The sequence below is a fragment of the Gigantopelta aegis genome, unplaced genomic scaffold (genome assembly GCF_016097555.1).
Source record: "Gigantopelta aegis isolate Gae_Host unplaced genomic scaffold, Gae_host_genome ctg4396_pilon_pilon, whole genome shotgun sequence".
Taxonomy (NCBI): domain Eukaryota; kingdom Metazoa; phylum Mollusca; class Gastropoda; order Neomphalida; family Peltospiridae; genus Gigantopelta; species Gigantopelta aegis.
The window spans coordinates 83,850-108,955 of NW_024533842.1; the positions used below are offsets into that span (position 1 = coordinate 83,850).

Consider the following 25,106-nt stretch of genomic DNA (forward strand, 5'->3'; position numbering starts at 1 on the left):
TTTTAGATTCAGAAATCTTTCTTCTGTCTTATTATTATTATTTAATCAGTTCATTGTTGATAATGTTTGTAGTTGCTAAAACATGATTTTTGTAATCTTCTCACGTGATTTTTAAGTAATGATCACGTGACCCCTAATATAAAAACAGCCTGCAGGGTTGCAGATAACACAGTCTTCCACTCTAGTCAGACCAAGTCTCTTTCCGCCATGGGTAACGTCTTTCCATTACCAAGAGATGATACGAGTAGCCCCTATCCTGGATGGGCTACTGGTATAATAATAACTGCTATTCTATTGGGACTTGTCTGGTTTACAGGTGATAATTATTGTGGTAATTATTAATAATTATTAATTGTGATTTTGTTTATTTTTTCAATAGGTTTTAGTGGAAGCTGTCATAGCCTATCGTGGTTCTATTCCACGTTGGACAAAAAAACGTTGGACAAAAAAAACCGCGTTATCTTCCCCTCTGATAGAATCAAAACAATACCTCCTCAAATTGAGATCCGTCAGCCATCAATTGATATAGCATTGTGCAATGCCATATCCACTATCTTTGTCATCTGAATCATCTGATGATGAGAGTTGGAGCCAAGAGAAGACGGAAGTAGTAGAGCCTAGAGATGAAGAGGGAGAGATGAGAGAAGATGAGGCGGAGGGGAGCCTAGAAAATGAGGAGGTGGAGCCTAGCGAACATGAGGAAGTAGAGTTTAAGAGATGAGGAGCCTAGAATAGTTGAAGAGGTGTGGTCAAAAGTAAATATAATAATCTGCTTTTTCTACTTTTTTACATCGATATCTGATTATCTTCTCAACTTCAACAAGAGAGTCTTAATGACAATGAAGATCATCTTGGATTGTAAGTATAAATATTAAAGTCTGTACAAGATATATCGTACACAGTGTTAAGTCGTCCTTTAACAGTGTGGGCAGTTAGCAGCGTACATTAGCTGAACCCAAATTACATTGAAATGGAATATAGAGTGGTTAAATATTATTTGAGGAATATTGAGAGGCATTTGTATAAGTTGCCATCACCTAGTAAGTTAAAGAGAAGACTTACCTCTGATGTTGAGAAGAAAACATCGTTATGCTAATGTGTTTTAACAGGTAATATTTAATTGTGATATAATTTATAATGAAAGTTTAAATTATAGCATTAAAAAGCAGGTTTACTCCGTCACAGTTTAACACGCACTCTCTTCTTATATTAATGCTAATTTCTCATAGTAGGACAATCCCTTATCAGTTATTATTATTAGTTTGTATTACAGGAGCGGATGGGTGTGGGGTCAAAAGTATAATTCTAACACAAGGACCACTAGACAGCCGGCAGGGTGACTTTTGCGCATGATTTGGAATACGAGTGTCCTGTGGTTGTCATGACAACGCTATGTCGAAGCACGAGGCATTGTATGACACACGTTGATGTTCAATATTATTTTATAATTGAGTTCTCAGGAAAAAGCTAATCAATACTGGCTAGATGATGAGAGCATTGAATTTGATGGAATACCTTTTTACTACACATATTTGTATGAAATGGATTGATTTTTGAAAAGCAGAATTGAACTGTTTCAATTTTGAGAACTGGACACATCCATTGGATCACTCAATTTCAGATCCAATTTTGGCCACATCAGGTGTAACCAGATTCGACGAGTCAAGTCATTCAACTTTTTAGATAAAGTATGGTAGTAACTTTACAATCACATGGCTTCATGAGTCACATGATTACTTACAGTCTAGGGTTACATGATCAAGAGGGATTATTAGTTTGTCCATTGTTCAGCTGGTATCGGACGTTCAGCCTGTACTGGTTTGTATTGTAGGTGTGATTTTAGTGTGTTATGTTACTATGGTAACCAGATCAAGCCATTCAATGCATGGAACTGCCATAGACAAGATTGATGTGATTTTGATTGTTAGTAGATTACGGCAAGATCGCCATGGGGTGCTGTGTCAGTCTGCTGAGCAATATCGCTTTATTCATAAGGTACTATGACCCCTAATAATTACAATAGGAAATTAATTTTATATTAATATGATGGCTCTTTATGAAATATGCAATGGTAAATCTTCATCTGATAACAAATGTTGCTGTGTGAGTGGTCCCCATAAACGTGAGAGTATTGCTTGTCACATGATAGTCATGTGATCAACTGCACCTTTGATGTTTTTTGAATTTATACCATTTTTAGAATGGCAGGATCACTTATTTATTATTATTATTATTATTATTCATAGTTATAATTAATTAGTTAAGGAGGTGTGGCTCACTTTACAGTGGCATGCTGTCTTGAAGATGTCTTTTATACCAATAGCTGCAGAGAGTCCTTTTCCATACAGAATTTACCATATGGTGTATTCTCTACATCTAGCAATGTATTATAATAGTTTTGTATTGTATCAATGTATTCGTTAGCCTTTGCATAGGATAGGAGTGGCTATTGGTGACTCTAGCTTGATCTATCTCAGTGTCTCAATCTCTTTACTGGCCACAGTTATTTCACCGTCAAGATGTTTTTAAACAGACAAAACCACTTAATTATTTTATGTCATTGGGTAAACCTTACTGGAGTGAAGCAGAACTACATTACAACAACTCTTATCAGCACAGAGGTACATTAAACCTTTATAGTATTATTTAATTATTAGTTCCTTATATAGGGGATTATCTCAGAGACAATCCTTGAGGAAAACGTATGTTCATTTAATGGGGGTGTGGTTACATGATATTTGCATTATAGTGCATTTGTTAATATATGAAGCTAAATGCATCTTCCAGCTGTTATTGGTAAGCCAAGACACACCCACTAAGTCTGTATTGTGGTTTTTGGAAGGCGATTATACTGACTTTTATTCATCACGTGGAACATGCTACTAATGTTGGGACATGTTTAGAGGGCCAGAAAATGCATTAATTGCCCAACTGGTCCAGCTACCTGTGGATATCATGGCCGAGGCATCATCTGTAGTTGTCTCCTGCACTCCAATTAAGGCTCCTAAGGGACCAGACTCTCCAGATTTAGGGAATAATGATGTTATAATGATATCATCATGTTTTGTTTTTATAGATAAACCCTCCTATAGGGTGGCCTTTGTAAACTTCCTTGACATTGAATTAGAAATGGGTTAAATTTTTTTAATATATCTGTCTCCACACCCACGCACATAAGTAGGCTACTTTATTGGTCCTGGTAAACAACCACGGCAATCCCCTATTCCAATCTCCTTCTCAAGGGGTCGAAGATCATATTTTGGTATGGTCATCATGAATGATTGTGCGTGCTCGGAATATTCAAAAATGGAAGTATGTTCCTTTGGGGACCTTTCCACTAAGAACCCTGGGTACATCCATTTCACTTGGGTATTTACAATGGATGCATTGTAAACCATTTGTATGCATAATCCGGTACAGGTGGGTAGTCTTTAGAATAAACCACACCCTTTTAATTAATGTGTTGCTATAGGAAACCTCATCCATTCCCATTATTTAAGTCATGAAGATCCATTTTCATTTGACATACACTTCATGTTGGACTTAAAAGTATGTATTATTATCGAACACACCCATTACTATTACTTTTGATAGCCCTACCATGAAGGAACCTACAACCATTTGTCAATCTAATTTTGAAAAGTAAATTATTGATGTTGTAATAATGATGTTCATAACACGTAATTTAGTACATGTATGGGACCATGAAACAACACAATAGCACATCATACAATAACAGGATGTAACCTTCGACCTGGTTACCTCATAGACCTCTGGTACACTTAGCGCAAGGTATAGATATGTTTGTAAGATAATACCCTGTTATTAATAATTATATAATTAACTCCTGATTCTTGGGTTCCTCATGCTTGAATTATATTGGAAAGGGAGTAAACCATTAACATTAGAGCAATGGGGAAACACGCAAGTTCCGTACAAGTATGTATTATATTTACTTAAAACTGGTGGTATATTTGTTATTAATTTTAGGATGGGAGATGAGTAATTATGACAGGATAATTGCCAGTGCAATGGATATCGAGTTGGGATTTGGAGAATGTAGAGGAACTATTCTACCAGCACACCAATTTGAGCTGTTATAAAACTAATCGTACTTTGATGTTTCTTGCTAACGCTTTAATAGATATACGGTATTTCTGAAATAAGCGCCTAATATCGGTAAGAGCCAGGTTAATGAAGACTGGTATTAAGGCACCCTTTATTGGAGAAGCTACTAGACGAAAGAACATATCCTTAAATTCAAGTTTGGGTGTATTAGACTGGTATAAACGACACCAGAGTAGTGTTCGTGCTACAAGCACGACGATTTTGTGTTCATCGCAGGATGGTACAACGTTGTGTTGGACAATGAGTCTGAATAACGGCAGCAGCTGTGACATCTGGTATGCAACGTAAAGAAATTAGTTCAGGTCGACCCCCATTATCAACTGAATTAGATATGTTGTTATTATCATGGTTGATCAGTCAGAGGGGTCGTCAGTTAGTGATAAAGAACTTCAACAGAAAGCATTACAGCTAGCATCAGAGTTATCTCTCACTGATTTCAAAGCATCACCAATGTTGTTGAAAGCTTGGAAAAAAAAGGAACTCAATTTGTGGTGGAAATGAGGTATCACAGACTCCACCCACTAATTATACCACACCAGATAATCATGGTTATGCATTATTAGCTCATACTAATCCTAATGATACAATTAGACTGACATTTATTGAGGAACAACAAGAAATGACCACACCCTTAATCAAGACCATATTTGTTTGACTATAGTACACCTGAACATAATTATTGTCAGCCCCTAACTAAATTACATGATAACGAAGTTTGCAGATGGAAGTCAATGGGTTGATGTTGTTATTTTAAATGGAGATGACGGACCAGTGATACTTGGTCATGAGAAACATTGGACAAGAAGATAACAAGGAGTTAATGTTTGTTTATAGATATACCTTCTAAAAAACTAGACGGAGGCCACGCCCACTCAGTTTCATTATGTTCTGGTAGTGATGATGTGTGTGTTAACAAATTGGTAACGGTTATCTGAACCGTATTTTCAGTGGGGGCCGGAAATATATTTTTTCTTGGTCAATAAATACTTGATCATAATATTATAATAAATAAAATTTAATGACATATATATCATCTATCTTCTTAACCCCCATTCTGATACCTTTGCGTTGAGCTGTTGCCATGACGATCATACTAGTTCCATTAGCTATAAACCTACGTATAGTACCAGGACTATTCCCGATATAAACCAAAAAATCCTCCTCTCTGTTTTTATCACAATTTTCATACGTTGCAGTACAGGTAGATCTTTGCCGTAACTACCTTGTACTTGTGATTTCATGTACTCTAATGGCCATACAATCCACCATGCTAAAGTGGCTGCTACACCTGATTTTATAAAAGGTCCTACAACTGCTGTCGAAAATAAATGAGGAATAATGTCGGCGAATAGAGTCTACTAAAAATGAAGTATGTTGTCATTAAAACCTAACTGTTTCTGAACCATGTTTACAACCAAATCCTTGATAACACAGTCGGAATTGCCAATTTTGTTGTGTTTCGACGTCTTATTTTAGCATATTCTAGTGGTGTTTCAATGATCGAGGCCTCGTAACTGTTGATGCACCAACCCCACCACACACTACTCTCATTTGGCCAACTTCCTGTACCAGGGAACTCAAATTTACCAAATGGTGAGTCCATATATGTATATAAGCCTCAAATACAGCAAACGTGTCTGAGCGATAAATACCGGAGCCAAATAAAAGGTGGTAAACTCCCTCGATAGAGTCCTTCGTATACCTTGTTTTGAACTGTTTTTGACAAAAGAATGAAACATATTCTTGTTCAATCCTCTCTGAGCCTTCCAATTTTCGTTTTAATGTATCAAACGGATGACCCCACTACGACACTAGTTGGTAACCATAAAGTACACCCACCCCTAAACCAATGCGACCTTCTTTCCACCAAGCTTTCTGTCCTCACTGTGTTTCATCCTGAAGGAGAGAGAAAATGTCTCAACTTCGAGTACTGTTCTGAAACCACACCCCAATAATAAAAAAATTATTTATAGTATAATATTTAGTATATTTTGTTATATATGAATATTATATAATAAGTTTATATAGAACACTCGTAATAATAGGCTGATCAATATGGCTGCGTCTGGTAAATTTCCTGTGACTGTCACATCAGACGGGCTTTACAACGCACACCACAAAAGAAGTCTAAGACACAGTCTCCTTACCTCACTGGCTATTCACAACAACAAGCATGGCGCTTTCAACCTCTTCACCTGGGATCCTCATACAGGCATGGAATTTGGTCTGCCTGGTCCTTTTCCTCCGCCCCCAACTGCGGGGACCTCTCCAGCCCCTCTTCTCGGGCTGCTACCAGCACTGCTAGTATTGAACATGTACTAGTATAGTTCATTCTTTAATGTGTCACAGACAAGGAGGAGAGAGCGAACCAGTTTGCTAAGAGGGCAGTAGGTAAGTTATAATGTCTTATTTCAACTCTTTAAAGTGTTTGTAGAGTCTTTAGTGAAGAAACTTAAAGATAAGAGAGATGACTTGAGTCTCTATTACAGCTACACAACAAATTGTGCTAGACCTTCTAAATGTTTTACTATACCACTGACATTAGCGGAAGACTACAGGTCCTACCACATGTTATAAATATTGTTTGTCATATTGGTAACTCAGTTTGCTGGACGTAAAGTTTTCCTCATGTTATTTACTCAAGATATGGCGCTGGCCAGATCTGCATAAAAATGAGCTTCGCCATGCTCAATTTTGTCCTCAGTATGCTTTTGATTTGAAATGTGAGAGTGTCTGTGTTAATCCGTATCATTACGAGGCGTATTGTTTCACAAGTAAAAAGATGTGTAGACAATGTCTTATTGTCATTTTTTGTGTGTGTGAGTGTCTGTTTTTTCTGAGCAGGTTTGATTAAGAGCTCATGTGTTGTGGGTCTGGTTGGCAAGTACTGCAAACCACATCATACCACTATGCTTCCTTTCTAGGTCCTAGCTCTTCTGATATTGTTGGTTCTAACGTTGTTCATCATATTAGTATAAAGTATATCCCACTTTTTATAGTTTTAATAAATCTAATATTTAGCTTCCCCTCCGCTAATACTGAACCAACAGGACACAGCTATGGATTACCAAGGTAGAATGAATTACTTTGATATATATTCTTTACTATAGTTTTTTAGATGGACCCCAGACCTCTGGAATAGGATTATTACCTCAAGAAGAGTTAATGATGGCCCAGCAATCTTCTTCTCAATCAGAATATATGGATACTCAATTAATCACATGTATCCACTTCAAGTATATAACATTACTTATACATCTTTATATATCAAACTCTAAGTTTAGATCCAATGTCCGTTGGGAGGACTTCATCATCCTGTGTGGGTGGGGTATGACTGGAGCCCTCGGCCTTTAATCCTATGCCACAACCTCCTATGGATCAGCTATTACATTAGCTCAGCCCCCTCAATATTGTTAGTAATTAGATAGATATGTTGGTTATTAAGGAGTCCTCTCATTTAGTGGAATCATGGTTTTTCCTACATGCATGCCAACACTTCCTAGCAATAATTTTTTTCTCCACTACCCAATTACCAAGTATGTGTCCATTCTTTTCTATCTGTCCATTTCATTATTCATTTGTCCCATAGCTCCTGACTTTGGTGCACATCACTTATTTTGAAATGGACCTTCAAGTCGGAGAGACTTTCAAAGTTCCTGCTAGCTTACCCTCTGTGTCTGTTGATGGCTATGTGATCCTTCAGGTGGAGATATTTTTCTTGGAAGATTGTCAACGTTCATCGTACTGAGGCAAGCGAACGAGCACGCCTTCATATTGGAAAAGGTGGAGCATGTTGCTATGGTAACACATTCCCTTTGATATTTCATTGAGAGCATAATAATTGAAGAAAAGAATGAATTAGAAGTCTGGATTTCGATGTTCAGCGATCATAGTGTCTTTGTACAGAGTTATTTCTTGGATTATCAAGCAGGTCGAGCACTTGGTGATGCTGTTCATAAAATCTATCCTAAAGCATTCATTAAAGTAAGATTAATAGAGTCTGCCCCTTTATAATTACACTATATATATGTATATATATATAAAGTGTTTTGATTTGAGACATTGTTATGAAGAGATGCAGAAACAAGCTCATGAAGCTTGTGTAGCTGTTGCTAAACAAACTGCAGCTGTACGAGGTAAACCACATGTTTAACTACTTTTAATATGTTTTTATGTATTTATTATAGGGGCACTCTCTGTCCAGAACACTCAAATTGATCCTGGACTAACTCGTGGACTTGGTGTTGATGATTTAAGACGACTTTGTATTCTACGTTTAAGTTTTGTGAAAGGTTGGGGACCTGATTATCGTAGACAAAGTATAAAAGAGACTCCTTGTTGGGTTGAAATCCATCTTCATCGTGCGCTTCAACTATTAGATTCTGTCCTGCTCAACTTCCTCGGAATCTCAAATTCAAGAATCAATCAGCGTTCAAAGTTCCTTGCCTTCTCAGTTTTCGTCGTAATCACTAGACCACACCCACTCAAATCTCTCCGCTCGTTAAATAATATAAGATCATCTCGTATGTACTAACTTTAGTTTTGAACCATTTATTTCAATATGTAATATTATGATAATAGTATAATAATTGTTGTAATTGACGAAATAATTAGCATAGTTGAGTTCACTTATAAGGTATCTATTACTTCTGTGTAAGAAGTTGTGGTATATCGAGTGTCTTGATTTCCTTTCGTGGCGAAAGAGCAGGACAAACCTCGCGTTTTGGTAACTGGGGGGTAAGCTAATGACTCCAACATCTTTCTGTTGACTGTTAATATATAGGTGTTGGATTTATTGGTAGAAATTTTGTCCAGTTTTTAGTGGAGAACCAACTAGCTTCTAAGATAAGAGTTTGTTGATAAAGTCCCACCATCTACGGGATGGCTCATGCTCAACATAAGGTATTATATTTGATGTTAAATAAGAAAAGATTCTATCATTGAATAGGTAATATTTCAAAATGTGGATTTCTTGCAAGCAAATTTAGCCAATCTTGCTTCTTGTGAAACGTGGTATTTAGTGATGATGATGGTGGATTTGATTACGTTTTTTAATTTAGCAGCTGAAACAAAATATGGGCAAACAGATGAGGTATGTCGTCATAGCTTATAGCCGCTCTGTTACCATGACAACAGGTGTATCGAGAACTGTGTCTACAATGTTACTGTTAATTGTTTCAACAAGCATCTAAAACAAATGTCAAACGATTATTGATGTTTCTACAGCTCAAGTTTATAACTCAGATAAGGTAATATTGATGGATTGTTGAATCAGCATTAACTAACCAAGCAATTCACAAAGGAGACATAACTAAATTTTATTGCCCAAATTAGGATGTTTACTACAACTTAACATTTTGGCAAATACTCTTAACAATTTGGCAGTGTAATCACTATTAGTATCATAAAATATGATAGTCATTTTTATACAGGGTATCAGTTCTGAGAAAAGTAAAGTCGATCCATGGACATTGATAGCTAAACATAAACTTGAAGCAGAAAAATACTTAGCTACTGTTCCTGGGTATGTTCTAAGTGCAGTTTCATTGTTTGTTTACTTAACTTGTTTGTCTACTTAACTTGTTTGTTTATCATCACATACAACATTGTTGTTATATTAAATGCACACTTGTTCTCTATACAATGTAGATTAAATTATGTTATTGTACGACCTGCTATAACATATGGTATTGGAGATAAATATGGGATTTGTGAGTATAACCCTCTCATTAATAGTTGATTAATATCTTTATAGCTCCAAGATTAATTATCGGTGCTGTATATCGTCAATTGGGTGAGAAAATGCAGGTACATTTAATGTAATATTTTCTTTATTTTTATAATTTTATAGTTGCTATGGACTAAAGATTTACATATGAATACTGTCCATGTACGTGATTTATGCCGTGCTATGTGGCATTTAAGATGTGAAGGTCCTAATAGTGAAGTTTATAATATTGTTGATAAAGGACACACCAGTAAGATTATTGAGTTTTAAAAACTAATGTTATAATATTTTCAGCTCAAGGGATTATTTCAGAGTTGGTGTCCAAATTATTTGGTATTTCCCCCGGCTATTATGGTGCTGTCCTGTCAAATTTGGCTCGCTTACATATGACAGAAGCTGTTGAGGAATCAAATGAGAAACATTTAAGTCCGTGGTCTGATGCATGCAATGAAAGTGGAGTTGTTAATACACCATTAACTCCTTATATAGACAAGGTACTAGACATCCATTTCTATATTTATGCATCTATTTCTGTATCAATGTATCCATTTTATATCTATGCATCCATTTCTATGTTTATTTGTCCATTTTTATGCATAAATGTATCCATTCCTCCCATTCCTCTAGGAGCTCTTATATAACAAACATCTTCATATTGATGGTAGTAAACTGGAAGCTACTGGATTTGTATATGATGTACCACAAATGACCTTAGAGCTATTAAGAGAGGTAGACCCTGCTAATTAAAATAATATATTACTGTACCATTAGATTGTAGATGATTATGTAACATCGGGATTGTTTCCTGCTTCCCTTGTTCCTCCAGCTGGAAACGAGTGAAGGGTAAATTCCTTTTTAATTAGTTTTAGTATTTTCATTAGCAACTTTGTTATTTTATTACTTTATGGAAAATATTAAACTGTTTTAAGATGGCAAGTTATAAATAATAAGTTGTTTATCATCAGAGACAGAGGCTGCCTTGTGCCATTATTATTATAACATACACTCCATACCTGTTATCAAATGAAGATTACTGTATAAGCACACCTCCTTACTTGATCAGTATGTTCTTTAAATGTGTGTTCACATTGTCTGTCATTGTGTCCCAATTTTAACTGTTTTATCACTGGAACTAAACATCATATTGTAAATAATAATGTTATAATTACTGGGGCTTACCCTGTAATTACATGCTGATTATCAGGAGAGAATGCTACAGATAGAACCCATGAACTATGCCAGATATTGTACTAGCTAAATTACCATGTTGTCTATAATAATTACAGGGGCACAATAATGACAAAAGGGGTGGAGTCTCTTACACATCGTATATTTTCATATCTTTATCATCGGAGGCAGTTATTAGTAGTTGAGAATCAGGAGAAAAACATAATGAACGTACTGCATAGCATGTCCTAATATGGTAATAGCAGTAACATTATGTGAAGGGGTGGAGTGATTACCTTCAAGTGTGTGTAATAATTTTCCAGTTTGTAAGTCAAAGAGATTAATGATACCATCAATAGCACCACATGCTACTAACTTGTTATCTGAGCTCTAAAAGGATAAAATAATTATATTCTAATTACAGGGTTATACTCACACAAGCTACACTTAATATAAATTTTCCTCTTGTGTCAAATGAATTTGTCTTTGATCCGTCCTCCATGCCATACAAATTAATCTTGCCGCCATGACTACCAGTTGCAAGGTAACAAGAATCAGGTGTGTAGGCGATAGTCCATACATCCACTATAATAAAAGGAGATAGACCTATAATTAAATTGTTTAGAATTTACTTGGCCCAGCATCCACACTACGTATCAATGAACCAGTAGCCAAGTCCCATGATTTGATATGACCATCTAACCCACTGGATGCTGCCACTATAACAACCATACCAACATTATCACCATAGCAACAGAGAATGTACTTTTTCCAAGAGGATCTGTTGCTACGGAAACTACTCCTAGTTGATGTCCCTCAAGAGTTAATTTATGTTCAAGTAACGACAATCCATCACTCCTATAATCAAGGGCGTGGTTAAAGTTATGTATAACTAATTATGTACTTCTGACCATGTCCATACTTTCACAGTATTATCTACACTTCCAGTAATGAGATATTCTGTTGACTCAGGATCCACAGTCCATGCTAATGTCCATATGCCATCGTCATGAGCTATGTAGAAGATAAATCACGTGATCTAATATATCTTGTTGTAACCAACCTTGTTCTTTTCTTGCTAATACACTAAACTATGTCAATATAATAGAATAAAACAAAAATAACTTGTTCGTTCTTACCATAGCTCAAGAGTAGTAGGTGGAGCTCCACTTATACACGTGGTATAACGTATACGGACATAAACGGAAACGTTCTGAAATTTACATAGCAATGAAATGCACGAAAAATAGTGTTTTCCGTATACTAATTGACACGTGGTTAGTAATATAAAATGGGTAAAGGGAAGAAAACTAAAGGAGCTAGCCCAAAGATAGCATCTCCTGTCAGTAAACTAAAACATTCCAAGTCTAAAGAGTCCAAACCTTCTCTGATTTATATTATTGGTGTAGGAGTAGTGGTTGCTATGGCATCAGTTGCCATAGCAATAGGTGTTAAGTGGTATTTTACTCCCACCCTTGCTACACCTCTTAATCTACCCCCAGTTATCAATGATGAGATGACGAAAGCTAGTCAATATGAAGAACGTCTTTGGGGTAGTTACAGGTAATGTAAATAAGAATGATATCATAATAATGTCATTACTATTACACAGGTCAAATGTTTATTTTGGAATGCGTCCTCGGTTGCCGCGGTAATGGGAATTATTAATTTAATCACATTGTATACTTTGAATTAGATCTGTTATTGCTGGACTAGCTTGGATTAATACAATGTCTGTTTCAACAGGGGAGTTATCATTACAAATACGCCACATGTGTGAACATGGAGATAACTTACGACAATATGGCTGGACTAAGCACGATGGACGTCACTTTGGACAACAAGATATTATAGATTCTTGTAAGCACTACTATGAATATATTTAAAGTTGACCCCTCTTATTAGATATGAAAATTAATACTCAATTTATAACTCATTCTAAGTATAATGTTGGACATTCTTGGACAGCTAGAATTAGGGCAGAGTCCACCACTAATCAACCTGTGCCCTATCATTATTGTTTTATGTATTTACTGAAGATACTGACAATCTCAAGTATGCATTAAAAAATGGTGTACTTCAGTCTATTACTGGAAACGATGATAAGGTATTATAATATAATAGTAATATCATGTTTCTATGTTTATTATAGATTGGTGACTTTAAATTTATGATATCTTCTACTAACCATTCAACACCTCCTAAATTTGGTTACCTAGCAACTGATCTGTATAAAATTAGTCTGTTATCACAATTTGTTAAGGCAGTCATTGAGAAAGAACAGAGTTTACAGTTACCAGGTGAACGCTATATGTTTCCTGACTCTTCAAAGGATGCACGTCTAGTAGTATATCAGGTCTGAATTGTTTTATTGGTAATTCAAATAATATTCTAATTAATATTAGATTTTAGGATCTTCCCCAATTGAACTAGAAGTTGTATTTTCATCAGGTTCAGATCAGTTACCTCTGAAAGGAGAAATGTTTAGTAAAGAATTTGATATTAGAATGAAAAAATTTGATGACAGATTTGAAAAGATATTTAAATTAAAACAAAAAGTAAGTTAAGTATTATTAAGTTTAATTACGTATTAATTTTGTAGGGGTTTTCAGAGTCACATATTTCATTTGCAAAAGCTGCCTTTAGTAATTTGATAGGCAGTATTTCATATTTTTATGGAAGTTCAAGGTAATGTGATTACCCCTTTAATAATATAATAAATTATATATTAGTGTAATGGCTCCTGGTATGAAGAAACCAATAGTAAGTAATGTTGTTAGTTATAATGATCATATTTTGTTTTTTTAGAGTTATTTTCCTGCTTCATTATATACTGGTGTCCCTTCAAGATCTTTCTTTCCTCGCGGATTTTTATGGGACGAGGGATTTCATCAATTACTAGTAACAGCTTGGGACATTGATATAGTTAAAGTAACATTGTCTATGTATTCATATATATTAATACACTTCATTTAGGATGTATTGGGTCATTGGTTAGATTTGTTAAATGGAGATGGATGGATACCTCGTGAACAGATCTTAGGTGAAGAAGCCATTAGCAAAGTTCCTGAGGTAATAAGGTTGTTAAAAATTACAATAATTATGTCATTATTATATGCAGGAATTTATTACTCAGCATAGCAGCAATGCTAACCCACCTACACTTTTTTTTGACTGTTGAAGTATTATTAAACAAAATGGAGAGAGAAAATAACTTGGTATAGTAATGCTATATGACATCATTATATGTAAATATCAACTAGGACGTTGGGTTTCTTAAGCGAGTTTATCCTCGTTTGAGAATCTGGTTTAACTGGTTTCAAACTACTCAGGTTAGTTATATGTACTGTATTAATGTTAAAAAGCAAAGATTGTTGAATCTGCTCTAAATCATTAATAGAACATTTAACAGCAGTGATATTAATGTTACTTAACAAGGACCTATAAGTCTAACTTCATAAAAACTTTCAAGTGATTTGATGACTTTACTGAATACTTCATTTTTTAAAGAAAACCATGTACTTTAATCCATGGTTTTTTAAAAATGGTCAAACATAAAAGGTAACGAAATCACTTGAAATTTTTTATGAAGTTAGCTATATATGTCCTTGTTAAACTGAGTAATTTGTTGTGCTAAGAAATGTTGTTAAAATCTATAAAAAATTAAAGATATTCATTGATTATGTTATACTAATGTACATGTACTAGTAAAAATACAAACAATTTTTAATTTTAAATGATTAATAGAACATTTAACAGCAGTGATATTAATGTTACTTAACAAGGACCTATAAGTCTAACTTCATAAAAAATTTCAAGTGATTTGATGACTTTACTGAATACTTCATTTTTTAAAGAAAACCATGTACTTTAATCCATGGTTTTTTAAAATGGTCAAACATAAAAGGTAACGAAATCACTTGAAATTTTTATGAAGTTAGCTATATATGTCCTTGTTAAACTGAGTAATTTGTTATGCTAAGAAATGTTGTTAAAATCTATAAAAAATTAAAGATATTCATTGATTACCTTGTTCATACTAATGTACATGTACTAGTAAAAATACAAACAATTTTTTAATTTTTAAATGATTAATAGAACATTTAACAGCAGTGATATTAATGTTACTTAACAAGGACCTATAAGTCTAACTTCATAAAAAATTTCAAGTGATTTGATGACTTTACTGAATACTTCATTTTTAAAGAAAACCATGTACTTTAATCCATGGTTTTTTAAAAATGGTCAAACATAAAAGGTAACGAAATCACTTGAAATTTTTTATGAAGTTAGCTATATATGTCCTTGTTAAACTGAGTAATTTGTTGTGCTAAGAAATGTTGTTAAAATCTATAAAAAATTAAAGATATTCATTGATTATACTTGTACATGTACTAGTAAAAATACAAACAATTTTTAATTTTAAATGATTAATAGAACATTTAACAGCAGTGATATTAATGTTACTTAACAAGGACCTATAAGTCTAACTTCATAAAAAATTTCAAGTGATTTGATGACTTTACTGAATACTTCATTTTTTAAAGAAAACCATGTACTTTAATCCATGGTTTTTTAAAAATGGTCAAACATAAAAGGTAACGAAATCACTTGAAATTTTTATGAAGTTAGCTATATATGTCCTTGTTAAACTGAGTAATTTGTTGTGCTAAGAAATGTTGTTAAAATCTATAAAAAATTAAAGATATTCATTGATTACCTTGTTCATACTAATGTACATGTACTAGTAAAAATACAAACAATTTATATAATTTTTAAATGATTAATAGAACATTTAACAGCAGTGATATTAATGTTACTTAACAAGGACCTATAAGTCTAACTTCATAAAAAATTTCAAGTGATTTGATGACTTTACTGAATACTTCATTTTTAAAGAAAACCATGTACTTTAATCCATGGTTTTTTAAAAATGGTCAAACATAAAAGGTAACGAAATCACTTGAAATTTTTTATGAAGTTAGCTATATATGTCCTTGTTAAACTGAGTAATTTGTTGTGCTAAGAAATGTTGTTAAAATCTATAAAAAATTAAAGATATTCATTGATTGTCTTGTACACATACTAGTAAAAATACAAACAATTTTTTAATTTTAAATGATTAATAGAACATTTAACAGCAGTGATATTAATGTTACTTAACAAGGACCTATAAGTCTAACTTCATAAAAAATTTCAAGTGATTTGATGACTTTACTGAATACTTCATTTTTTAAAGAAAACCATGTACTTTAATCCATGGTTTTTTAAAAATGGTCAAACATAAAGGTAACGAAATCACTTGAAATTTTTTATGAAGTTAGCTATATATGTCCTTGTTAAACTGAGTAATTTGTTGTGCTAAGAAATGTTGTTAAAATCTATAAAAAATTAAAGATATTCATTGATTAACTTGTACACGTACTAGTAAAAATACAAACAATTTTTTAATTTTAAATGATTAATAGAACATTTAACAGCAGTGATATTAATGTTACTTAACAAGGACCTATAAGTCTAACTTCATAAAAAATTTCAAGTGATTTGATGACTTTACTGAATACTTCATTTTTAAAGAAAACCATGTACTTTAATCCATGGTTTTTTAAAAATGGTCAAACATAAAAGGTAACGAAATCACTTGAAATTTTTTATGAAGTTAGCTATATATGTCCTTGTTAAACTGAGTAATTTGTTGTGCTAAGAAATGTTGTTAAAATCTATAAAAAATTAAAGATATTCATTGATTACCTTGTTCATATTAATGTACATGTACTAGTAAAAATACAAACATAAAAAACAAGTGATTTGATGACTTTTATACTTCATTTTTAAAGAAAACCATGTACTTTAATCCATGGTTTTTTAAAAATGGTCAAACATAAAAGGTAACGAAATCACTTGAAATTTTTATGAAGTTAGCTATATATGTCCTTGTTAAACTGAGTAATAATTTTTAAATGATTAATAGAATTAATTTAACAGCAGTGATATTAATGTTACTTAACAAGGACCTATAAGTCTAACTTCATAAAAAATTTCAAGTGATTTGATGACTTTACTGAATACTTCATTTTTTAAAGAAAACCATGTACTTTAATCCATGGTTTTTTAAAAATGGTCAAACATAAAAGGTAACGAAATCACTTGAAATTTTTATGAAGTTAGCTATATATGTCCTTGTTAAACTGAGTAATTTGTTGTGCTAAGAAATGTTGTTAAAATCTATAAAAAATTAAAGATATTCATTGATTAACTTGTACACGTACTAGTAAAAATACAAACAATTTTTTATTTTAAATGATTAATAGAACATTTAACAGCAGTGATATTAATGTTACTTAACAAGGACCTATAAGTCTAACTTCATAAAAAATTTCAAGTGATTTGATGACTTTACTGAATACTTCATTTTTAAAGAAAACCATGTACTTTAATCCATGGTTTTTTAAAAATGGTCAAACATAAAAGGTAACGAAATCACTTGAAATTTTTTATGAAGTTAGCTATATATGTCCTTGTTAAACTGAGTAATTTGTTGTGCTAAGAAATGTTGTTAAAATCTATAAAAAATTAAAGATATTCATTGATTGTCTTGTACACGTACTAGTAAAAATACAAACAATTTTTAATTTTAAATGATTAATAGAACATTTAACAGCAGTGATATTAATGTTACTTAACAAGGACCTATAAGTCTAACTTCACAAAAAATTTCAAGTGATTTGATGACTTTACTGAATACTTCATTTTTAAAGAAAACCATGTACTTTAATCCATGGTTTTTTAAAAATGGTCAAACATAAAAGGTAACGAAATCACTTGAAATTTTTATGAAGTTAGCTATATATGTCCTTGTTAAACTGAGTAATTTGTTGTGCTAAGAAATGTTGTTAAAATCTATAAAAAATTAAAGATATTCATTGATTACCTTGTTCAAAGTAATGTACATGTACTAGTAAAAATACAAACAATTTTTAATTTTAAATGATTAATAGAACATTTAACAGCAGTGATATTAATGTTACTTAACAAGGACCTATAAGTCTAACTTCATAAAAAATTTCAAGTGATTTGATGACTTTACTGAATACTTCATTTTTTAAAGAAAACCATGTACTTTAATCCATGGTTTTTTAAAAATGGTCAAACATAAAAGGTAACGAAATCACTTGAAATTTTTATGAAGTTAGCTATATATGTCCTTGTTAAACTGAGTAATTTGTTGTGCTAAGAAATGTTGTTAAAATCTATAAAAAATTAAAGATATTCATTGATTGACTTGTACACGTACTAGTAAAAATACAAACAATTTTTTAATTTTAAATGATTAATAGAACATTTAACAGCAGTGATATTAATGTTACTTAACAAGGACCTATAAGTCTAACTTCATAAAAAATTTCAAGTGATTTGATGACTTTACTGAATACTTCATTTTTTAAAGAAAACCATGTACTTTAATCCATGGTTTTTTAAAAATGGTCAAACATAAAAGGTAACGAAATCACTTGAAATTTTTTATGAAGTTAGCTATATATGTCCTTGTTAAACTGAGTAATTTGTTGTGCTAAGAAATGTTGTTAAAATCTATAAAAAATTAAAGATATTCATTGATCATACTTGTACACGTACTAGTAAAAATACAAACAATTATATAATTTTTAAATGATTAATAGAACATTTAACAGCAGTGATATTAATGTTACTTAACAAGGACCTATAAGTCTAACTTCATAAAAAATTTCAAGTGATTTGATGACTTTACTGAATACTTCATTTTTTAAAGAAAACCATGTACTTTAATCCATGGTTTTTTAAAAATGGTCAAACATAAAAGGTAACGAAATCACTTGAAATTTTTTATGAAGTTAGCTATATATGTCCTTGTTAAACTGAGTTATTTGTTGTGCTAAGAAATGTTGTTAAAATCTATAAAAAATTAAAGATATTCATTGATTAACTTGTACACGTACTAGAAAAAATACAAACAATTTTTTAATTTTAAATGATTAATAGAACATTTAACAGCAGTGATATTAATGTTACTTAACAAGGACCTATAAGTCTAACTTCATAAAAAATTTCAAGTGATTTGATGACTTTACTGAATACTTCATTTTTTAAAGAAAACCATGTACTTTAATCCATGGTTTTTTAAAAATGGTCAAACATAAAAGGTAACGAAATCACTTGAAATTTTTTATGAAGTTAGCTATATATGTCCTTGTTAAACTGAGTAATTTGTTGTGCTAAGAAATGTTGTTAAAATCTATAAAAATTAAAGATATTCATTGATTAACTTGTACACGTACTAGTAAAAATACAAACAATTTTTTAATTTTAAATGATTAATAGAACATTTAACAGCAGTGATATTAATGTTACTTAACAAGGACCTATAAGTCTAACTTCATAAAAAATTTCAAGTGATTTGATGACTTTACTTAATTCTTCTTTTTTTAAAGAAAACCATGTACTTTAATCCATGGTTTTTTAAAAATGGTCAAACATAAAAGGTAACGAAATCACTTGAAATTTTTTATGAAGTTAGCTATATATGTCCTTGTTAAACTGAGTAATTTGTTGTGCTAAGAAATGTTGTTAAAATCTATAAAAAATTAAAGATATTCATTGATTACCTTGTTTTATGTACACGTACTAGTAAAAATACAAACAATTTTTTAATTTTAAATGATTAATAGAACATTTAACAGCAGTGATATTAATGTTACTTAACAAGGACCTATAAGTCTAACTTCATAAAAAATTTCAAGTGATTTGATGACTTTACTGAATACTTCATTTTTAAAGAAAACCATGTACTTTAATCCATGGTTTTTTAAAAATGGTCAAACATAAAAGGTAACGAAATCACTTGAAATTTTTTATGAAGTTAGCTATATATGTCCTTGTTAAACTGAGTAATTTGTTGTGCTAAGAAATGTTGTTAAAATCTATAAAAAATTAAAGATATTCATTGATTAACTTGTACACGTACTAGTAAAAATACAAACAATTTTTTAATTTTAAATGATTAATAGAACATTTAACAGCAGTGATATTAATGTTACTTAACAAGGACCTATAAGTCTAACTTCATAAAAAATTTCAAGTGATTTGATGACTTTACTTAATACTTCATTTTTTAAAGAAAACCATGTACTTTAATCCATGGTTTTTTAAAAATGGTCAAACATAAAAGGTAACGAAATCACTTGAAATTTTTTATGAAGTTAGCTATATATGTCCTTGTTAAACTGAGTAATTTGTTGTGCTAAGAAATGTTGTTAAAATCTATAAAAAATTAAAGATATTCATTGATTAACTTGTACACGTACTAGTAAAAATACAAACAATTTTTTAATTTTAAATGATTAATAGAACATTTAACAGCAGTGATATTAATGTTACTTAACAAGGACCTATAAGTCTAACTTCATAAAAAATTTCAAGTGATTTGATGACTTTACTGAATACTTCATTTTTTAAAGAAAACCATGTACTTTAATCCATGGTTTTTTAAAAATGGTCAAACATAAAAGGTAACGAAATCACTTGAAATTTTTTATGAAGTTAGCTATATATGTCCTTGTTAACTGAGTAATTTGTTGTGCTAAGAAATGTTGTTAAAATCTATAAAAAATTAAAGATATTCATTGATTACCTTGTTTTATAGTACATGTACATGTACTAGTAAAATACAAACAATTTTTAATTTTTAAATGATTAATAGAACATTTAACAGCAGTGATATTAATGTTACTTAACAAGGACCTATAAGTCTAACTTCATAAAAAATTTCAAGTGATTTGATGACTTTACTGAATACTTCATTTTTTAAAGAAAACCATGTACTTTAATCCATGGTTTTTTAAAAATGGTCAAACATAAAAGGTAACGAAATCACTTGAAATTTTTTATGAAGTTAGCTATATATGTCCTTGTTAAACTGAGTAATTTGTTGTGCTAAGAAATGTTGTTAAAATCTATAAAAAATTAAAGATATTCATTGATTAACTTGTACACGTACTAGAAAAAATACAAACAATTTTTTAATTTTAAATGATTAATAGAACATTTAACAGCAGTGATATTAATGTTACTTAACAAGGACCTATAAGTCTAACTTCATAAAAAATTTCAAGTGATTTGATGACTTTACTGAATACTTCATTTTTTAAAGAAAACCATGTACTTTAATCCATGGTTTTTTAAAAATGGTCAAACATAAAAGGTAACGAAATCACTTGAAATTTTTTATGAAGTTAGCTATATATGTCCTTGTTAAACTGAGTAATTTGTTGTGCTAAGAAATGTTGTTAAAATCTATAAAAAATTAAAGATATTCATTGATTAACTTGTACACGTACTAGTAAAAATACAAATTTTTTTTTAATTTTAAATGATTAATAGAACATTTAACAGCAGTGATATTAATGTTACTTAACAAGGACCTATAAGTCTAACTTCATAAAAAATTTCAAGTGATTTGATGACTTTACTTAATACTTCATTTTTTAAAGAAAACCATGTACTTTAATCCATGGTTTTTAAAAATGGTCAAACATAAAAGGTAACGAAAACACTTGAAATTTTTTATGAAGTTAGCTATATATGTCCTTGTTAAACTGAGTAATTTGTTGTGCTAAGAAATGTTGTTAAAATCTATAAAAAATAAAGATATTATTGATTACCTTGTTTTAACTAATGTACATGTACTAGTAAAAATACAAACAATTTTTTATTTTTAAATGATTAATAGAACATTTAACAGCAGTGATATTAATGTTACTTAACAAGGACCTATAAGTCTAACTTCATAAAAAATTTCAAGTGATTTGATGACTTTACTGAATACTTCATTTTTTAAAGAAAACCATGTACTTTAATCCATGGTTTTTTAAAAATGGTCAAACATAAAAGGTAACGAAATCACTTGAAATTTTTTATGAAGTTAGCTATATATGTCCTTGTTAAACTGAGTAATTTGTTGTGCTGCAAAATGTTGTTAAAATCTATAAAAATTAAAAATATTGATTGATTAACTTGTACATATTATTGTACATGTACTACTAAAAAATAGAAACAATTTCATCATTTTTTAAAATCATTAATATAACATTTAACAGCATTTAATTTAGAAAATTATTTCTATAGAAAGGATCAAAACCGTCAACATACCGTTGGAGAGGACGTAACAGTACAACTGATCGAGAGCTAAATTCAAAGACATTAACAAGTGGTTTAGATGACTACCCCAGGGCATCTCATCCAAGTAACGAAGAGTATCATTTAGATTTGCGATGTTGGATGGCATTAGCAACCAGAGTTTTAGCAAGAATGGCAGACATTTTAAAAGGTAAATGTTATTTAATATTAATATAATATTTAATAGAGTATATAGAATCATCAAAAGTATATAAAGTTTTATCAGAAGAATTGAGTGATATGAAGCTACTGGACAAGTTACATTGGGACAATGAGAGACAGGTAAGTATTGTAAGCGAAACTATTATATTGTCAATATTTTAGATGTATAGTGATTTTGGTAACCACACCTCCAAAGTTAAATTAGTAGTTAATAGAGATGTTAATCCACGTAAGTTACCATGGCAACAAATTGAATGTAATAACTGTATTGTTACTTTTTTTAGCTGTCAGGGTTAGAAAAGTCATTAAACGACCTAGTTTAAAGTAAATTTAATTTTGTTTGTTGTAGCTCCTATGATTAGTTGTTAATTAGGTTTGTTAATAGTTTTGGATATGTCAATTTATTTCCATTTTTAATGACTCTTTTTCCTCCTGACTCTGCCCACTTGGAAGCAACTTTACAACATTTATCAAATGAATCAGTTAGCCCCTCATAATTAACACAATAATGACTTCATTTTCATTTTAATAATAGCTCTTATGGACAAAGTATGGATTACGTTCATTAGCCAAGACTGACCCTTTTTACAACAAGTTTCTATGTTACCATGACAACTATCATGCTATTCACATATATATAGGCAAATACAGGTCAAGACAGTCCTTACTGGAGAGGTGCTATATGGATCAATATAAACTACTTAGCTGTAAGAGCATTACATTACTATGGCAACCAGGATGGCCCCTATCAATCATTAGCAAATGAACTTTACATTAAATTGAGGTACCTGATAATGTTGAGATTCCATTATACTAATATATTTTTTTAGATCAAATATAATTGAGACAATATATCATGAATATCTTATTACTGGATATATTTGGGAACAGTATGATGATCGAAATGGCAAAGGAAAGGTATTATAATTGTAATAATTATAACAAGTGTTATTAATAGTGTAATTATAGGGTACTCACCCTTTTACAGGCTGGTCATCTCTTGTCGTATTAATAATGGCAGAACATTATGACTAAATGGATTAGAAAAAATAGTTATTCAATTTAGTTTCTGACATTTAATTAATTACTAAATATAATTTTTGTTGTTACTATTAATAGAACAGTGGCTTTAATTAGAAATTTGTCTGCTAGAGATTGGCGGGAAACTTGATCTCTTTAATCATGCCTGCAGTCAAAGGGAAAGACAATTCACAACAGAAGAGCTCACCTACAAAAGAAAATGATACTGGATGCAAAAAGAGACGAACTCCTCAAGGTCCTCGCGGACAGAGTCAGTCATGTCATCAATGTCGACAGTCCATATACAGTTCGAAAGGAGCAAGTGAACTAAAACTAGGACAACAAAGGGTTAAATGTAGTCAATGTACAAGATATTGGTAAGTATTATAATAAATTATGTATTACAATTATATTGCTAGGTGTGAGAAATGTCTTAACAATCGTTATGGATTAGAACGTAATGAGATCAACCTTTCTTTGTGGGTGTGTCCTGTCTGTGCCAACAACTGTAACTGTTCATTATGTAGAAAAAAGGTAACTGTGGCTTGTTGTCATGACAACAATTCTGTTTTTGTGACCATAAACTTAAAAGTTACTTGTCTATTTTGTCATTATATAAATTGCTCATCTAATTGATGTGTTGTCTTGACAATATTGTTCATTCCTTTAGAGTGGTAAGTTAGCTACAGGTATTTTGACTCCTTTGGCAAAAAATGCTGGATTTTCGAGTGTATCTGAATTTTTTACAAAAAGGTACTGATGATATAGCAAAGTGTTTACAATGGCAGCAGTCACCCTTGTAAGTGAACTATATAATTTGAAATCATTTTATAAGTACAAATAGACAACCAATAAAGAGAACATTATCATCTAGTGATGATATATCAACTTCTAAACGTCGAAAACTATGTCATTCACAATATAATATTACTATGAATGATGATAATGAGTGGGTGGAGGAGTCTAATAACTTTGTTACCAAGGTGACTGTTGTATCTGGTTATTTGTGATTTTTTTTATTATTTATAAAAAACCTATTAAACTTATAGGATGACCACACCCACTCTATAATTAAAGATAAAATACCCACACTCTTCCTCAATAAGGCAACTTCAAAGTCGTACAATACATCCACTTGTCACCAGTAGAAAAACCAGGAGTTGTAAAGCTGTTACTAAGCAACTAAAATGTGAACCAGAACCTTTGCAAGACCAAGATGAAGTTAGTGTGGAAACTAATAAATGTTTACCAAATATGGTAGATGAGAAACAAGAGGAGCTTATTAAACTCAAAATGTCTGTGATCTGTAAAATAAAGAAGAGAAAAATACAACAAAAAATACAAGATAAAATTGAAAGACAGCGTCGCAGATTAGAAAAACGCCAAAAATTATTGAAAGACAAAGAAATGAAACGTCTCACCAATATGAGACTTCATAAAGCCAAATTGTTGTTAAAAGAAGCTCGCCATCATGACAAGCAACGTCACAAACAAATGTCTGAGTTAAAAAAACTAATGATAAAGAAACAACAAGAAAGACATCTAAAAACTAAGTTAATGAGAGAACCACTGTCTATCTTACCAGATTCATCATCATCACTTATGCCTTTTACACCCTTGTCTCCTCTACCTAATTATCCTTTATTGGAAGTGGGTGTGGCTCAAAAATTCATACCAGCCCTTTTATTTG

The 25,106-nt window shown here is 31.4% G+C and overlaps 2 protein-coding genes and 1 pseudogene across 2 annotated transcripts; 2 read left to right on the forward strand and 1 right to left on the reverse strand.

The window, feature by feature from the left end:
- The first annotated feature begins 6,183 nt into the window (after positions 1–6,183).
- On the forward strand, positions 6,184–10,696 carry LOC121392736. The gene is given in 17 exon segments (XM_041523832.1): positions 6,184–6,432; positions 7,718–7,817; positions 7,820–7,855; positions 7,858–7,916; positions 7,960–8,112; positions 8,174–8,558; positions 8,832–8,862; positions 8,910–8,979; positions 9,304–9,334; positions 9,337–9,377; positions 9,561–9,652; positions 9,778–9,839; positions 9,884–9,936; positions 9,980–10,106; positions 10,151–10,350; positions 10,484–10,585; positions 10,628–10,696. Coding segments are annotated over 17 exon segments (1,860 nt in total).
- Positions 10,697–10,780: 84 nt separating this feature from the next.
- Positions 10,781–12,165, reverse strand: LOC121392737 (annotated as a pseudogene).
- Positions 12,166–12,314: 149 nt separating this feature from the next.
- On the forward strand, positions 12,315–23,431 carry LOC121392738 (mannosyl-oligosaccharide glucosidase GCS1-like). Its single transcript, XM_041523833.1, is given in 17 exon segments — positions 12,315–12,576; positions 13,475–13,581; positions 13,626–13,711; positions 13,756–13,786; positions 13,832–13,954; positions 14,000–14,095; positions 14,145–14,246; positions 14,287–14,355; positions 22,184–22,385; positions 22,431–22,516; positions 22,559–22,661; positions 22,699–22,720; positions 22,770–22,878; positions 22,932–22,992; positions 23,039–23,180; positions 23,227–23,314; positions 23,366–23,431. Coding segments are annotated over 17 exon segments (1,755 nt in total).
- Positions 23,432–25,106: the final 1,675 nt, after the last annotated feature.